The 16,913-nt window shown below is 38.9% G+C and overlaps 1 protein-coding gene across 17 annotated transcripts in view; it reads right to left on the reverse strand.

Moving 5' to 3' along the window:
- USP40 (ubiquitin specific peptidase 40) overlaps positions 1 to 16,913 on the reverse strand; it is a 90,123-nt gene that overhangs the window by 51,498 nt on the left and 21,712 nt on the right. For 16 of the 17 annotated variants that reach the window (XM_045034635.1, XM_023259824.2, XM_045034636.1 and 13 more), the window contains 2 exons: positions 16,727 to 16,810; positions 15,182 to 15,289 (listed from right to left, as the gene is read on the reverse strand). In XM_045034635.1, coding sequence (XP_044890570.1) covers positions 15,182 to 15,289; positions 16,727 to 16,810 — 192 coding nt within the window. Of the gene's footprint in view, positions 1 to 6,146; positions 6,171 to 15,181; positions 15,290 to 16,726; positions 16,811 to 16,913 lie in introns of those variants that run through there. The other variant, XM_045034646.1, reaches the window with a different exon arrangement.

The following is a 16,913-nucleotide window of genomic DNA, read 5'->3' on the forward strand; positions in this document are numbered from 1 at the left end:
AATAAAAAAATTTTTTTTTAAATAAAAAACTACATCTTCCTTTCTGTGACTAAATATTTGAACTTCACATTTATTTTTGGCCTACCCAGCTAAGAAGGGAAAAAAAAAAAAAATCCGTTTGAGTCCTGATGAGACATTTAATAACAATCAGAGTGCTCTCCTTTAAACAGTCTAACAGTCACGTCAAGGGAGAAAGCTGCCGTGCCACAAGCCAAAAAATACTTTAATTATACCTCAATAACACTAGTTTTGAAAAGTACTTTACTAAAATAGATTAGGCAGAACAAACACTTTTGAGATGTTTCAAACAGAGTATAAACAGAGCATAAAACAAAGGCAATCACAACAGTGAAACGTTACGGAAGAGAATTTCAAAACTAGTGACTCAGACAAACTCTGTCTGAGTAATAAAGGAATAAAGGAATAAAGTAATAATCATAAGCTGAAATTGTCATTTAACATGGACTAAATTGAATGTTGTCTATCCAGGAAACTGACAGGTTAGCTCAGGAAATCAAAGCACAGAAGGCTTAAGTCTTAATCCTAAAAACTATTAATCAAGTTCTCGCTAAAAGGTTAGAAAGAAAAAACCATTCTTTCCTCGTTGCCTATCCCCTCTTTCAGCCCTACTCTTGTCCCTTCTCACTCCCTGATTGCTGTGTGGCCTTGCATCTTCTTGCCTCACAGCACAAAGTTACTTTATGCAGGAAACCACCTGGGAGGTATGCACAACATCTGCTTAGTCCATCAGTCAATATGGAAAGGTGACTCCCTCATTTTCCACTTGGAAAGAATGAATGTGCAGCAATGCCAACTCTCATCAAAGTAGGATGGTACCACCAACAGAAGGGAATGAGTATATGACCCAGACAGTATTGTTAACACTGTGTATAAAAGATAGTAAAATAGTTTTGTAGCTAATTTGTTTAGGAACAATCAAATAACAGTTTGAAAACTTTGAGTAATGAACTTTCTGGTTAGCCATTTTTTTCTTTGTTTAATAATTGAGGATTAATTCTTTTAAGCCTCAAACTTGGCACAATCTGGTCCCAGTAACAGCAGAGAACTTTTATTGGACTAACTTTCCTGATAAGAAATGATAAACTCTAGACAAAATAATGAAAACAAATGTTTGGAGAGTAACCAAAAACAGGCATAAAACAGGGGACATAGTCCTTCAAAGGGAAGCAAACTCGATGAGTTTTACATTAACCCACTGCTTCCCAGTTTGTAGCAGTAGAGGGGTTCAAGCAAAGGGCAGGAGTCTTACTGAGCCAAGGAAACAGAATTTGAACATGCCAGAGAGGCTAGAAAGTGAAAGAGCCGTATAAAGGAGCCTCAAATCTACTCCAAATCCCCCTAGAATCCTTGGCTGACTCCTGAACAGTAAATGCACAATCCAAGATGCACAAAACCCCACAGGAAGCAACAGCTGGCAGATTCTATCTGAGCATAGACTTTAGCATCCTGCTGCTGGATAGAAGAACGTGAAACTAAAGTCCTGGCAAGTTAGAGGAGTATGACAAACATCTCAGGCTTTCCACTGAAATCCTAGAAGGGCCATGCCTTAGGCTGGGGGCTGGCAAACTTGTAAAAGGTTGGACAGTAAACACCTTAGGCTTTGTGAACTTAAGAGGCAAACTTGAGGACATTATGTAGGCACCTATATAGCTTTTTAAAATAAATAACCATTTAAAAATGCAAAGAGAGTTCTTAGCTCAGGGCTGTATAAAAACAGGCAGTGGCCATATTCTGGCAACCTCTGTCTTAAGAGGGAGGACCAGGCGTGTCTCAGGACTAATAGCAACACTGCAATAGGCCCACCCTACAAACTGTAAAATGAAGCTACCAGAGGATCAAGACGATTCAAAGGTAATTTAACAGCCTGGTATGACATATTGTGAAACTCTTTAGAGAACAGCACCCATAGGCAATGTAAGATTAAATGACATGCAAACAGGACAGTGTTTTTCATAATCAAGAGATGACACGGTCAATTCACAAGAGAAAAAAAAAGTTAATGGAAATAGACCCAGAAACGATCCAGACATTATGATACCGAGAAATTATTACAAATACTTAATTTATATAGCTTAATAAAGCCAATTAGACTTTCAAAAATGTATTTAATTTATAAGAAAGGATGAACAGAGTGGGTTCAGATAGGGAGTTTCAGTGGAGAAATGGACACTCTCCATTACAGCTAAGTGGAAATTCTAAAGCTGAAAAATACAGTATCTAAATAAAAAGTTCACTAGCTGGGCTTAATGGAAGACTAGATATAGCAGGAGAACCAATGACCTTGAAGATGAAGCAATGTAAATTATCCAAATTGAAGGAGAGGTAAAAATTTTCAGAAAAAGAAAAAAAAAAAACCCAGTTATCTAACATCTGTGAGGAAATCCAGAATGTTCTAATACATATGTAACTGTAGTCCCAGAAGGAGAAGAGAGATAATGGGCAGACAATAAATTAAGAAGACAGTGGCCAAAACTGAAGAAAGACTTTAAGTTACAGATACAAAAAACTTAGCAAATACAAAGCAATTAACACAAAGAATACCATACTGAGACACATTATTGTTAAACTGCTAAAACCATGGGGGCCCTGGGGGGCCCAGTCGGTAAGGGCCAACTCTTGGTTTCAGCTTAGCCATAAAACACTGCCCTGACAGTGTGAAGCCTGCTTGGGATTTTCTCTCCCTTCTCTCTCTCTGCCCCTCTCCAACTCACACTTTGTCTCTCTCAAAATAAATTTTAAAAATAACAACAAAAAATAAATAAATAAACTGCTAAAAATCAAAGAAAGAGAAAAAAAATCTTAAAAGCTGGCAGAGAAAAGGACACATTACGTTCAAGTCACGGAACCAAAATAATGGAAGCCAACACATAATGGAGTGTCATTTTTAAGGTACTGAAAGGAAAAAACAAAAACCAAAACCTATAAAACCAGAATTTTATATCCTGCAAAAATATCCCTTAAAAAAACTGAAGACACAATAACAATTTCAATCAAATGAGCCGAGAATATTTTCACCAAGACTCGAAGAGGGACATTCTCAAAAGACTTGAAGTTCTATTACATTCCAGGGCAGTGATATCAGATGCATGGCTGAATGTGCAAGAACCAGTGAACACCAGAATGGATAAGCATAAAACACGACTTTTTCATTCAGTTTTTTAAAAAGTTGCTTGGGGAGCCTGGGTGGCTCAGTCACTTAGGCCTCCGACTTCAGCTCAGGTCTCGATCTCACAGTGCTTGAGTTTGAGTCCCACCTCGGGCTCTGTGCTGATACTCAGAGCCTGGAACTTGCTTCGGATTCTGCGTCTCCCTCGCTCTCTGCCCCTCCCCCATTCGTGCTCTGTCTCTTTCTCAAAAAAATAAACATTAAAAAAAAAGCTGCCTGAGTGTTTAAAGCAAAATTTAATAATAATAAAAATAAATAACGTGGAGTGGAGTTTACCTGTAATGGTAAAACATAAGACAACAGCAGAAATGCAATTACACCACTGTGAGCATGTTACACTGTTCATGAAGTGGTGTGCCATGAATCTGTAATTAGTAATACGGACTTATGTATAATATGATCCCTAGAATAAAAAAAACTACAGAAATACAGCTATTAGCCACCAGAGGAGATAAAGATGAAACACTAAAAGTCACCTGATTAATCTAAAAGGTAAGTAAGAAGGAGCAAAAAACAGGTGGCAAATAAAAACCAAATACCTCGATGGTAAATTCAAACTCAACCATATTAATGCATTAAAACCAAAAGGACTACACATTCTAATTAAAAGAAACTTATCAAACTATTATCTGACAGAAAACAAACAGCATAGAAGAATCAACACATACAAAGTTACTTTCTTAAAGAGTTTAATAGATGTGATGAACCCCTAGCAAGACTGATGAAAGAGAAAGCCGAAACACCCAAATTATCAAGATCAGAAATGAACCAGGGAACATCCAATCCTATGGACAGTAAGAAGGTAACACGGTAATATTTCAAACAACTTTATGCTAACAAATTATGCTTTAAATAAAAGGAGAGATTACTTAAAAATCACAATTATCCCAAATAAAAAAGAGCCAACTTCACACTGCAAGAGACACACTTATATAAAAAAGCTTGCAAGGTTACATCAATACTAGACAAGGTAAATTTCAAGGCAAGGAATATTAGCAGAGATAAAGGAAGGGCACTGTATGTCAGGAGACCATAAAAATCCAAAATGTGTATGCACCTAATGGTATCACTTCAGGGTACATGAAGTAAAGTTGTCCAAAGTAAAAGGGGGAGGGAGAAATCCACCATTGTAGCTGGATAGTTAAACCAAAAGACACAACCAAAAGACAGAAAAATTAGTAAGGACAGAGAAGAAAACAGAACACTATCAACCAATGTGACACAGTTGACATTTACAAAATATATCCAGCAACTGCAGAAAATAACTTTTATGGTAAATTCTGAATATGCAGCAACACAGACCATATTCTGAGGTGTGGAACAAATCTCAATAAATTCAAAAGAATTAAAATCAGGGAGAGCATGTTCTCAAGAGTACAATGGAATTAACTAGAAATCAATTTATGGATATAACAAAAAGATAAAAAGAAATCCCTAAATATCTGGAAATTAAGCAACACATTTACACACACACACACACACACACACACACACACACCACAAGGGAGATTACAAAATATTTTGAACAGAATGATAATGAAAACATGTCAGATTTGGCTGCAGCTAAATTAGTGCTGAGAAGGAAATTGACAGCTTTAAAAGCATCTACTAAAAGGAAGGTTTAAGGGCGCCTGGGTGGCTCAGTCGGTTGAGTGTCCAACTCTTGATTTCGGCTCAGGTCATGTTCTCATGGGTTCATGGGTTTGAGCCCCAAGTTGTGCTCCATGCTCTATGCTGGCAGTGCAGATCTTGCTTGGGATTCTCTCTCTCTCTCTCTCTCTCTGCCCCTCCCCTGCTCATACTCGCTCACTCTCTCAAAATAAATAAGTAAACAAACATTTTAAAAAAGGAAGTGTTAAAAGCAACTCAGATACCAACCCAGGAAACTAGAAAAAAGTTGATCAAATTAAATCCCAGAGGAAAAAGGAAGGAAATAATTAAAAACAAGAGCAGAAATCAATGAAATAGAAAAGAGATGATCCATAGAGAAAATCAAAAGAGGCAAAAGTTTTTGAAAAAGTTTAATAAACCTGATAAACCCCAAGCAAGACTGATGGAAAAAAGTGATAAAATACAAATTAATATTAGGAATGAAAAAAAGGAAACAACTTCAGGTTCTATAGACACTACAGAAAACACAAAATATTGTGAATAATTTTATGCTAATAAATTTGACATCACAAATAAAGGAACAAACTCCTTAAACAACAAAATTTTCCAAAATAATGCAAGAAGAGAAAATCTAAAGAACTCTACAATAAAACAAATTAAAGTATAATTAAAAAACCTTACTCCAAAAAAATTTCAGGTCTCAACAGAACAGAAAGCCCAGATGTAAAACCACAATTATATGGCCAATTAATCTTTGACAAAGGAGGCAAGAATATGCAATGGGAAAAAGACAGTCTCTTTAACAAATGGTACTGGGAAAACTGAACAGCCACATGCAGATGAATGAACCTGGACCACTTTCTTACACCATACACAAAAATAAAATGGATTAAGGACCTAAATGTAAGACCTGAAATCATAAAAATCGTAGAAAAGAGCACAGGCAGTAATTTCTCTGACACTGGTTGTAGCAACATCCTTCTAGGTATGTCTCCTGAGGCAAGGGAAACAAAAGCAAAAATCAACTATTGGGACTACATCAAAATAAAAGGCTTCTGCACAGCAAAGAAAACCAACAAAACTAAAAGACAACCTACCGAATGGGAGAAGATATTTGCAACTGACATATCTCCGATAAAGGGTTAATATCCAAAATATATTAAAAAACTATATAATGCAAACTCCAAAAAACCCCACCAAATAATCCAATTAAAAATGGACAGAAGACATGAACAGACATTTCTCCAAAAACATACAAATGGCCAATAGATGCATGAAAAGATGCTTAACATCACTCATCATCAGGGAAATGCAAATCAAAACCACAATGAGATATATCACCTCATACCTGTCAGAATGGCTAAAATCAAAATCTCAAGTGTTGGCGAGGATGTGGAGAAAAAGGAATCCTTGTAAACTGTTGGTGGGAGCTCAAACTGGCACAGCCACTGTGGAAGACAGCATGGAGGTTCTTCACAAAGGTAAAAACAGAACTACCCTACGATCCAGTAATCACACTACTCGGTATTTACCCAAAGAATAAGAAAACACTAATTCAAAGGGATATAGGCACCCCTGTATTTACTGCAGCGTTATTTACAAGAGCCAAACTATGGTAGCAGCCAAGTGTCTCCATTAATAGATGAATGGATAAAGATGTGGTACTTATATACAACGGAATATTATTCAAATGAAATCTTGCCTTTGCAACAACATGGATGGAGCTAGAGGCTATTATGCTAGGTGAAGTCAGTCAGTCAAAGACAAAAACCGTATGATTTCACTCATGTGGAATTGAAGAAACAAAACAAAACAAAAAACAGAATAAATGAGCAAAGGAAAAAAGAGACAAACCAAGAAACAGACTCTTAATGAGAGTGAACAAACTGGTGGTTACCAGAGGGGAGGTGGCTGGGGGGGGATGGGTGAAACAGGTGAAGGGGATTAAGAGTGTACTTATGATGAACACTGAGAATACAGGGAACTGTTGAATCACTATATTGCACAGCTGAAACTAATATTAACACTGTATGTTACTTACACTGGAATTAAATAAAATACAATTTCAGGTCTCAATAGCCTCATCAAACATTTAAGAAAAAAATTATCAATCTGAGAGAATTCCTCCAAAAATATAAAAAAAGGAGTATTTTCCAACTTCTGAGTCCTATATAACCTTGATACTAAAATCTGACAAAGACTTTACAAAAAAAGAAAATCAAGACTCATATCTCTCACAAATGCAGACACGAAAATCCTGAATATGAGCTAAATGAAGACAGCAATATAGAGAGTATCATGACCAAGTGGGATTATTCTCAGAAATATAAGATTTGTTTAACATTAAAAAGGTCAATCAATGGAATTCATCACATTAACAGAAAAAAGGTGTACAAGACAAAAAAACCCCACAAAACTGAGTCAACATTTGATAAAATCCAACCTCTACTCAAGATGAAATGATCAGTCAACTATGAGTTAAAAGCTAACTCCCTCAAAATTACAAAAGGTATTTATATTTTTCTTTTAAGTATTCTGTTTATTTTCGACAGAGAGAGAGAGAGAGAGAGGACAAGGGAGGGAGGGAGGGAGGAAAGGGGAGAGGGAGAGGGAGAGGGGGAGAGAAGATATAAAGGGCGCTCTGTGCGCAAAGCAGAACCCAATGCGGGCTTGAACTCACGAACTATGAGATCATGACCTGAGCTGAAGTCAGACGCCCAACCGACTGAGCCACCCAGGTGCCCGAGGGTATTTATATTTTTTAAAAATGTGCACAACTAATATCATACTCAAGAGTAAAATACCGAGACACTGACCCAATTATTCTTTGTTTTTTGTTTTCTTAAAAATTTTTAATATTTATTTTTGAGAGAGGGAGAGAGACAGAGCACAAGTGGGGGGGGGGGTCACAGAGAAGGAAACACAGAACCTGAAGCAGCCTCCAGCTTCTGAGCTGTCAGCGCAGAGCCCGACGTGGGGCTCAAACCCACGAACCATGAGATCATGACCTAAGCAGAGGTTAGAAGCTTAATTGAGCCACCCAGGGGCCCTTACCCAATTGTTTTCAAGGAAAACCTGGGGTGGGGGGGAGGGAGTTAAGATGGTGGAGTAGTAGGGGGAACCTGGCCTTGCCTTGTTCCTCGAAAACAGCTAGATCAACATCAAATGATTCTGAATTCACACCTAGAAAATCAATCGGAGGATTAAGAGAACATTCTGCGCATCTTGAGGGAGAAAATGTGGCAGGTGCAGGTGCAGTGACATGAATTAGGGGACAGAAGAGCTGTGGTGCATGGAAGGGAGGAAGCCCTTTTTGCGGAGAGGAAAGGGAGAGGGGTTAGAGAGACCTCATGGGGTTCGTGCAAGAAAAGCACTCCTCCAAACCCAGTGACTGGGGAATCAGGAGAAATGGACTATATCACCAGTTTCTGCAGAGTGGAACTCAAAGTTGGAGGTTATCAAAGTCTACAGCATTCACAGGAGTTGATCTCGGTGGGCAGCTGTGCTCCTGGGGAGGAGGAGGGCAAAGGCCTGGGAGAGGACAGTGGAGTGTGGGGATGCCCCAGGTTATACTGGGAGAGAACGTTCCATTTCCTGGAGTGCATTAGGAAGAGAATATATTGCCTCTTCAAGGACAAAAGACCTGGCTGGCGCCTTTGAGCAGCCGATCAGCACCAGGGGACAAAGGTGCAAACAGAGGGTGGATAACCTGGCCGCAGCTTTTTGCTGTGCTTCACCATAAACTCCAGGCACCTGCTCGGTCATGCGACTGCTTTTCTGGGACAGGCCGGCACCAGGCGCAGCGCTGCAAGAATGCGAGGCTCCCTGGAGGGGAGTGGATCCGGCGTGTGCAGGGTCCTTTAAAATATGGAGTTCCGAATCCTAGCTGCGTGCCAAAGATAACCACAAGAGATAAACCAAAGGCTGTGTGTTGACGGCCTGGGCACAGAAGGGTTGAGAGCAGGGATCTGACAGAAACCTGGGACACAGAAGGGGAGATTGTTCGCTGGTCTGTGAGGACTCCCTGAACAGTGGCAGATGTGAGTTCCCCTCTCCTCTCTGGGGAAGAGAGCAAGGTGACACCATCTTTCTCCGCCCACCAGCAAGGCCAGCACAGCGCCCCCACCAGCGGAAGGTGGAACTGCTTACACCAAACCACACACCCTGTCCCTTACAGGTGCATCTTTTTTTTTTTTTAATGTTTTATTTTTGAGAGAGAGAGAAAGAACCAGCGCAAGTGGGGGAGGGGCAGAGAGAGGGGGACAGAAAATCTGAAGCGGGCTCTGCACGGACAGCAGTGAGCCTGATGTGGGTCTTGAACTCCGAAACCATGAGATCATGACCTGAGCCAAAGTCGGAGACTCAACTGACTGAGCCACCTAGCTGCCTAGGTGCCCCTGCAGGTGCAGCTTTACTAGGGCAGGTCTGACTGTGAGCCAGCACGGCAAGACTCTCCCCCAGAGGACCAGCACGCCCCCCAGCCCCACATGCACCAAGTCTATGGAACATAAAGTGCTCTGAAGCACCACCTTCAGTTCTGGGGGAAATAGGACCAGGTTTTTTTTTTTTGAATCAGGCTTATAGTTATTTGTTCATTTGTTTTTTCGTTTCCTTTTCTTGTTGTCTGGATCAGGCTTTTTATTTTTTTCCCCTTTCCTTCTTTTTTTTGGAACTAGGCTTACAGTTTTTTGTTTGTTTTTTTTGTTCCTTTTCCTTTTTTGAATCAGGCTTTTTAAAAAAATCAGTCTTATTTTAACAAACAAATCAAAGCACACCCAGTTAAAGGTCCAAATGCTCCCCACTGCAAGCAAGGATGAACTCTGTGTAGGACTGACCTGGGGGAAAGAGCAGCCAAATCACAAAGCAGAGTGCACACAGCATACACCAGAGCGCTTCCTGAAGCGCTAGGCCTGGGCAGCCTGGACGTGACCCCTTTTCTTAACATAGCATTACTCTCAGGAGCAGGACATGTAAGCTTTCGTAACATGCAAAAAACAGAAACCTAGACAAAATGGCAAGGTGGAGGAATTCTCCCCAAAAGAAGTATCAAGAAGAAACCACAGCCAGGAATTTGCTCACAAAAGATATAAGCAATATAGCTGAACAAGAATTTAGAACAACAGTCATAATAATACCAGCTGGGCTTGAAAAAGCATAGAAGACACCAGAGAAACCCCTGCTGCAGAGATAAGAGACCTAAAAATCAGGCTGAAATAAAAAATGCTAACTGAGATGCAAAACTGACTGGATGTATTCACAAGGAAGATCAAAGCAGCAGGGGAACGAATAGGTGACACAGAAGATAAAACTATGGAAATAATGAAGCTGAAAAGAAGAGGGAAATAAAACCACTGCATCACAAATACAGACTTGGGGAATTCAGCAATCCATAAAGTGCAATAATATCCGTATTATAGGAGTTCCAGAAGAAGAGCAGGAAAAAGGGACAGAAGGTTTATTTGAACAAATTATAGCTGAGAACTTCCCTAATCTGAGGAAGGAAACAGGCATTCAAGTCCAAGAGGCACAGAGAGCTCCCCTCAAAAATCAGCAAAAAAACTCAGAGCACCTGGGTGGCTCAGTCGGTTGAGCGTCCGACTTGGGCTCAGGTCATGATCTCGCAGTTTTTGAGTTCAAGCTCCGCGTTGGACTCTGTGCTGACAGCTCAGAGCCTGGAGTCTGCTTTGGATTCTGTGTCTCCCTCTCTCTACCCCTTCCCTGCTCTCTCTCTCTGTCTCTCAAAGATGAATAAACGTTAAAAAAAAAAAATCAGCAAAAAACAGGTCAACATCAAGACATACCACAGTAACACTTGCAAAACACAAAGATAAAGAGAGAATTCTGAAAGCAGTTAGGAACACAACGTCCTTAACCTACAAGAGCAGACACATAAGGTTAGCAGACCTGTCCACAGAAACCTGACAGGCCAGAAGGGAGTGGCAGGAAATATTCAATGTGCTAAATGGGAAAAATATGCAGCCAAGAATCCTTTATCCAGCAAGGCTGTCATTCAGAATAGAAGGAGAGATAAAGAGCCTCCAAGACAAGCAAAAACCAAAGGAGTTTGTGAACACTAAACCAGCTCTGCAAGAATTATTAAAGGGGACCCTTAGACAGGGAAAGAGAGACCAAAAGCAACCAAGACTAGAAAAGAACAGAGGCAATCCACAGAATCAGAAACTTTACAGGTAATACAATGGCACTAAATTCATATCTATTGACAATTATTCTGAACGTAAATGGACTAAAATGTTCCAATCAAAAGACACAGGGTATCCGAATGGTCACAAAAACAAGACCCATCAATATGCTGACTCACAAAAGACTCATTTTACACCCACAGACACCTCCAGATTGAAAGTGAGGGGTGGAGAACCATTTCTCATGCTAACGGACATCAAAAGGAAGCTGCAGTAGCCATACTTAGGCAAACTAGATTTCAAATCAAAGACTATCATAAGAGATGAAGAAAGGCACTAGATCATAATAAAGGAGGCTATCCAACAAGAAGATCTAACTACTAAATATTTATGCCCCTATCTTGAAAGCAATCAAATGTACAGATCAATTAATAACAAACTTAAAGAAGCTTGCTGATAACACAATAAAAGTAGGCGACTTTAACACCCCACTTGCAGTAATGGGCAGATCATCTAAGCAGAAGATCAACAGGGAAACAGGCTTTGAATGATACACTGGACCAGATGGACTTAACAGATATAATCAGAGCATTTCATCCTAAAGCAACAGAATACACACTCTTTTCGAGTGCACATGGAACATTCTCCAGAAGAGATCACATGGTGGGTCACAAATCATGCCTGAACCAGTACAGAAAGACTGAGGTCCTTACCATGCATATTTTTAGACCACAACACTATGAAACTTGAGGTCAACCATAAGAAAAAATTGGGGAAGCCCTCAAATACATGCAGGTTAAAGAACATCTTACTAAAGAATGAATGGATTAACCAGGAAATTAAAGAAGAAATTAAAAAACTAAATGGAAGCAAATGAAAATGAAAACACGACAGTCCAAAACCTTTGGGATGCAGCAAAGGTGGTCGTAAGAAGTAATATATATTCTAATAGAGGCCCCTCCTCAAGAAGCAAAAGTGTCAAATACACAACCTAACCTTACACCTAAAAGAACTGGAAAAAGTGGAAAAAGGACAGCAAGTAAAGATGAGAGCAGAGACAAATGATACAGAAACCAAAAAACCAGTAGAACAAATTGATCAATGAAACTAGGAGCTGGTACTTTGAAAGAATTAAAAAAACTGATAACCCCCTAGCCAAATTTATCAAAAATAAAAGAGGACCCACACAAATAATATCACAAATGAAAGAGAACACAACCAACACCACGGAAATACAATTATAAAAGAATATTATAAGCAATTACATGCCAACAAATTTGGCAATCTAGAAGAAATGGATAAATTCCTAGAAACATATAAATGACCAAAACTGAAACAGGAAGAAATAGAAAATTTGAATAGACTCATAACCAGCAAAGAAACTGAATCAGAAATACAAGATCTCCCAAAAAACAAGAGTCCAGGGCCAGATGGCTTCCCAGGGAAATTCTACCCAATATTTAAAGAAGAATTAATACTTACTGTTCTGAAACTGTTCCAAAAAATAGAAATGGAAGGAAAACTTCCAACTCCTTCTATAAGGCTAGCATTACCTTCATTCCCAAACCAGACAAAGACCCCACTAAAAAGGAGAATTACAGACTAATTCCCTGATGAACATGGATGCAAAAATTCTCAACGAGATCCTAACAAATCCAACAGTACATTAAAAGGATTATCCACCACAATCAAGTGAGATTTATTCCTGGGCTGCAGGGGTGGTTCAGTGTCTGCAAATCAATTAACGTGATACACACCTTAATAAAAGAGAGGATAAGAACCACAAGATCCTCTCGATAAATGCGGAAAAATCATCTGACAAAACAGAGCATCCATTCTTGATAAAAACCCTCAAGAAAACTGGGACAGAAGGAACATACCTCAACATCATAAAAGGCCATATACAACAGACCCGTATCATCCTCAATGGGGAAAAACTGAGAGCTTTTCCCCTAAGTTCAGGAACACAACAGGACGTCCACTCTCACCATTGTTGTTCAACATAGCACTGGAAGTCCTAGCCTCAGCAATCAGACAACAAAAAGAAATAAAAGGCATCCAAATTGTCAAGGAAGAAGTCAAACTTTCACTCTTCACAGATGACAGGATACTCTATGTGGAAAACCTGAAAGACTTCACCAAGAACTTCACTGCTAGAACTAATTCAGCAAGGTTGCAAGGATATAAAATCAATGTACAGAAATCTGTTGCATTTCTATACACCAATAATGAAGCAGCAGCAGGAGAAATCAAGGAATCAATCCCATTTACAACTGCACCAAAAACCATAAGATACCTAGGGATAAACCTAACCAAAGAGGTAGAAGATATGTACTCTGAAAAGTTTACAACACTTATGAAAGAAATTGAAGACACAAAAAAATGGAAAAACATCCCGTGCTCAGGGACTGGAAAAACAAATATTGTTAAAATGTTGATAGCACCCAAAGCAATCTACACCTTCAACGCAATCCTGATCAAAATAGAACCAGCATTCTTCTCAGAGCTAGAACACACAATCCTAAAATTTGTATGGTACCACAAAAGATCCCGAATAGCCAAAGTAATGTTGAAAAAGAAAACGAAAGCTGGAGGCATCACAATTCTGGACTTCAAACTGTATTACAAAGATGTAATCATCAAGACACAATGGTATTGGCACAAAAACAGACACATAGACCAATGGAACAGAAAAGGGAACCCAGAAATGGACCCACAACTATGTTGTCAGCTAATCTTTGATAAAGTGGGAAAGAATATCTAATGGAAAAAAGTCTCTTCAACAAACAGTGTTGGGAAAACTGGACAGCGACATGCAGAAGAATGAAACTGCACCACTTCTTACACAATACACAAAAAATAAACTCAAAATGGATGAAAGACCTAAATGTGAGAGGAGGAAACCATCAAAATCCTAGAGAACACAGGCAGCAACCTCTTTGACCTTGGCTATAGCAACTTTTAACTAGACACATCTCCGGGGGCAAGGGAAACAAATGCAAAAATGAGCTCTTGGGACTTCCTCAAGATAAAAAGCCTCTGCACAGCAAAGGAAATAATCAACAAAACTAAAAGGCAATCCGCAGAATGGGAGAAGATATTTGCAAATCTGATAAAGGGTTAGTATCCAAAACCTATAAACAAATTACCAAACTCAACACCCCCAAAACCAATAATTCAGTTAAGAAATGGGCAGAAGACATGAATAGACATTTCTCCAAAGAAGACCTACAAATGGTTAACAGACACATGAAAAATGCTCACCATCACTCATCATCAGGGAAACACAAATCAAAATCACAATGAGATACCACCTCATACCTGTCAGAATGACTAAAATTAACAACTCAGGAGACAACAGACATCGGCAAAGATGCAGAGAAAGGGGAACCCTCCTACACTGTCAGTGGGAATGCAAACTGGTGCAGCCACTCTGGAAAACAGTATGGAGATTCCTCAAAAAATTATAAATAGAACTAACCTATGACCCAGCAATTGCATTACTAGGTATTTATCCAAAGGATAAGAAAAATACTGAATCAAAGGGGCACGTGCACCCCAATGTTTATAGCACTACTATCAACAAAAGCCAAACTGCAGAAAGAGCCCAAATGTCAACTGACTGATCAATGGATAAAAAAGATGTGGTGTAAACACACACACACACACATGCACGCACACACACACACACACACACACACACACACACACACACACAGAGCAATACTACCGAGCCATCAAAAAGAATGAAATCTTGTCATTTGCAACGACGTTGATGGAACTGAAGTATATTAGGCTAAGTGAAATAAGTCAGTCAGAGAAAGACAAATATTGTATGATTTCACTCATACATGGAATTTAAGAAAACAAAACAGATGAACATAGGGAAAGGGAAGGAAAAATAAAATAAGATGAAAACAGAGAAAGAGGCAAACCATGAGAATCTTACCTACAGAGAACAAACTGAGGGTTGCTGGAGGGGGTGTTGTGTGGGGGATGGGCTAAATGGGTGATGGGCATTAAGGAGGGCACTTGTGATGATGCTGTTGTATTAAAAGCCCTTCTTTTTCTGCTTACTTCTTGATTCTATAAATTATTTGATTTGATAATAAGTAACTTAACTGAATTTTAACCATTAAATAAAAAAAATGATTTTATTTTCACCTAATTCAAATTTCCTTTGCAAAGCGATCATAGTAAAATTTCCCGGGATGGGACCTCCTATACAGATGTCATGTATTACCTTTCGCAGTGGTCCATACTGTTTTCTGTACTTCTTGTTCCAAGATATTCCTATCTTTTTCAAGAGTTTCTGGCCCAGCTGATCAACAGGAATCAGATTACTCTCCTCCTTGTGAAAGAAACACAAGATCATTTAGGAAAATCTGATGAGATGTAAATGTAACATTTACAAGTTCAAAGGGGCCAATAGGATTATATCTAATTAAATGTGCCTATGACAGCTGAACATGGAAGTGGATTAACCATAACTACTTCAAAATAAAAAGTTTTTTACAAGTAGATTAAGCCTCAGTTTAGAAAACCTGAATTGCACTTTCCTGTGCCAAAGTTCAAACATTTAAGGAGCCAATATCCAAAGAGTATTCTGAGGTTTGGTAAATTCCTGATATTTTATGGGATGTTTACAAGAGATATTTAAGCGCAAAAAAGGATTATCAATATGTTTTCTGAATGTTTCCAGATATAAACCAGTTCTAAAAGGGAATAGGAAGTGACTGTTTGGGGCTGAAATATACCCCCTCCCCACCCCCACATTCATACATTGACTCCTGAACCTTCAAGATTTCAACTATGACTATATTTGGACAGGACCTTTAAAGAAGTGATTAAGTTAAAAATGAGGTCATTAGGGTGTGTCCTAGTCCAATCTGACTGGTGTCCTTATAAGAAGGAAAAATAATGGACACACAGAGACACTGGGGATGCACATGCACAGAGGATAGGCCATGTGAAGACACAGCGAGAAGGCAGCCATCTGCAAGCCAAGAAGAGAGGCCTCGGGAGGAAACAAACCTGCCGGCACCTTGATCTTGGACTTCCAGCCTCCAGAGCTGTGAGAAAATAAATTTCTGTTGTTTAAGCCACCCAATCTGTGGTATTCTGTTACGGCAGCTCTAGCAAACTAATACAGTGGCCACAGACCAATGCAGTTAAAGGACTCAGACTAGGTCCGTGGTAAAGAATTAAGAAAAATTGTTCACAGGAATGAATAAATACGTAAAAGGAGAACTACCACCTTTACAACACAGCACTACGCAAACGTTAAAAGTCACATACTTGAGGTATTATCAGTGTATCAGTATTAGGAATGAAAAAGAGGACATAACTTCAGGTATTACAGGCATTAGGAAGGATAACGTGGGAAAATAGCAAATTCCAAAACAATATGTAAAGTGAATCCCAATTCCATTCAAAAGGACAGTAGTACCAAAAAACCCCATAACCCAATCCCAATATACATATGCATAAACACAGACAAAAAGCAGAATGTAAAAAATATACATCAAAGTATTAACAATAACTGGATATTTGATTTATATTTTTATTATCTTGATATATTTCCTAGTATTTTTTCTCTCAAATTTTCTACCACAAATATGAATTTTTTATAACCAGAAAGTCTCCAATAAAAAAATTATAAAAATAGACACAGAGAATGTCCCAAAGGAAAAAGACTGTCAACAGTACCAGAATCAGTTCTATCAATGAAATTGCATGTACCTATGTGCATGTCTGTAATACACACACACGAAAATATAAACTCTACCTGTAGTAAGATTGCTTTTAGAATTATCAATGGATCATCGTCAATCTCCTCTTTATTCTGGAGATCTGGTTTACTTTTTTCCTCCTAGAAAGGAAAACAATAAAAAGGTTTCTATCATTACTCCCTTAAAAGGTAATTAACAAAAGAGAAATGTTTGTGCCACCGAAGTTTCAAGAGGGAGAAGGGA

This window comes from Felis catus, chromosome C1, assembly GCF_018350175.1.
Source record: "Felis catus isolate Fca126 chromosome C1, F.catus_Fca126_mat1.0, whole genome shotgun sequence".
Lineage (NCBI taxonomy): Eukaryota > Metazoa > Chordata > Mammalia > Carnivora > Felidae > Felis > Felis catus.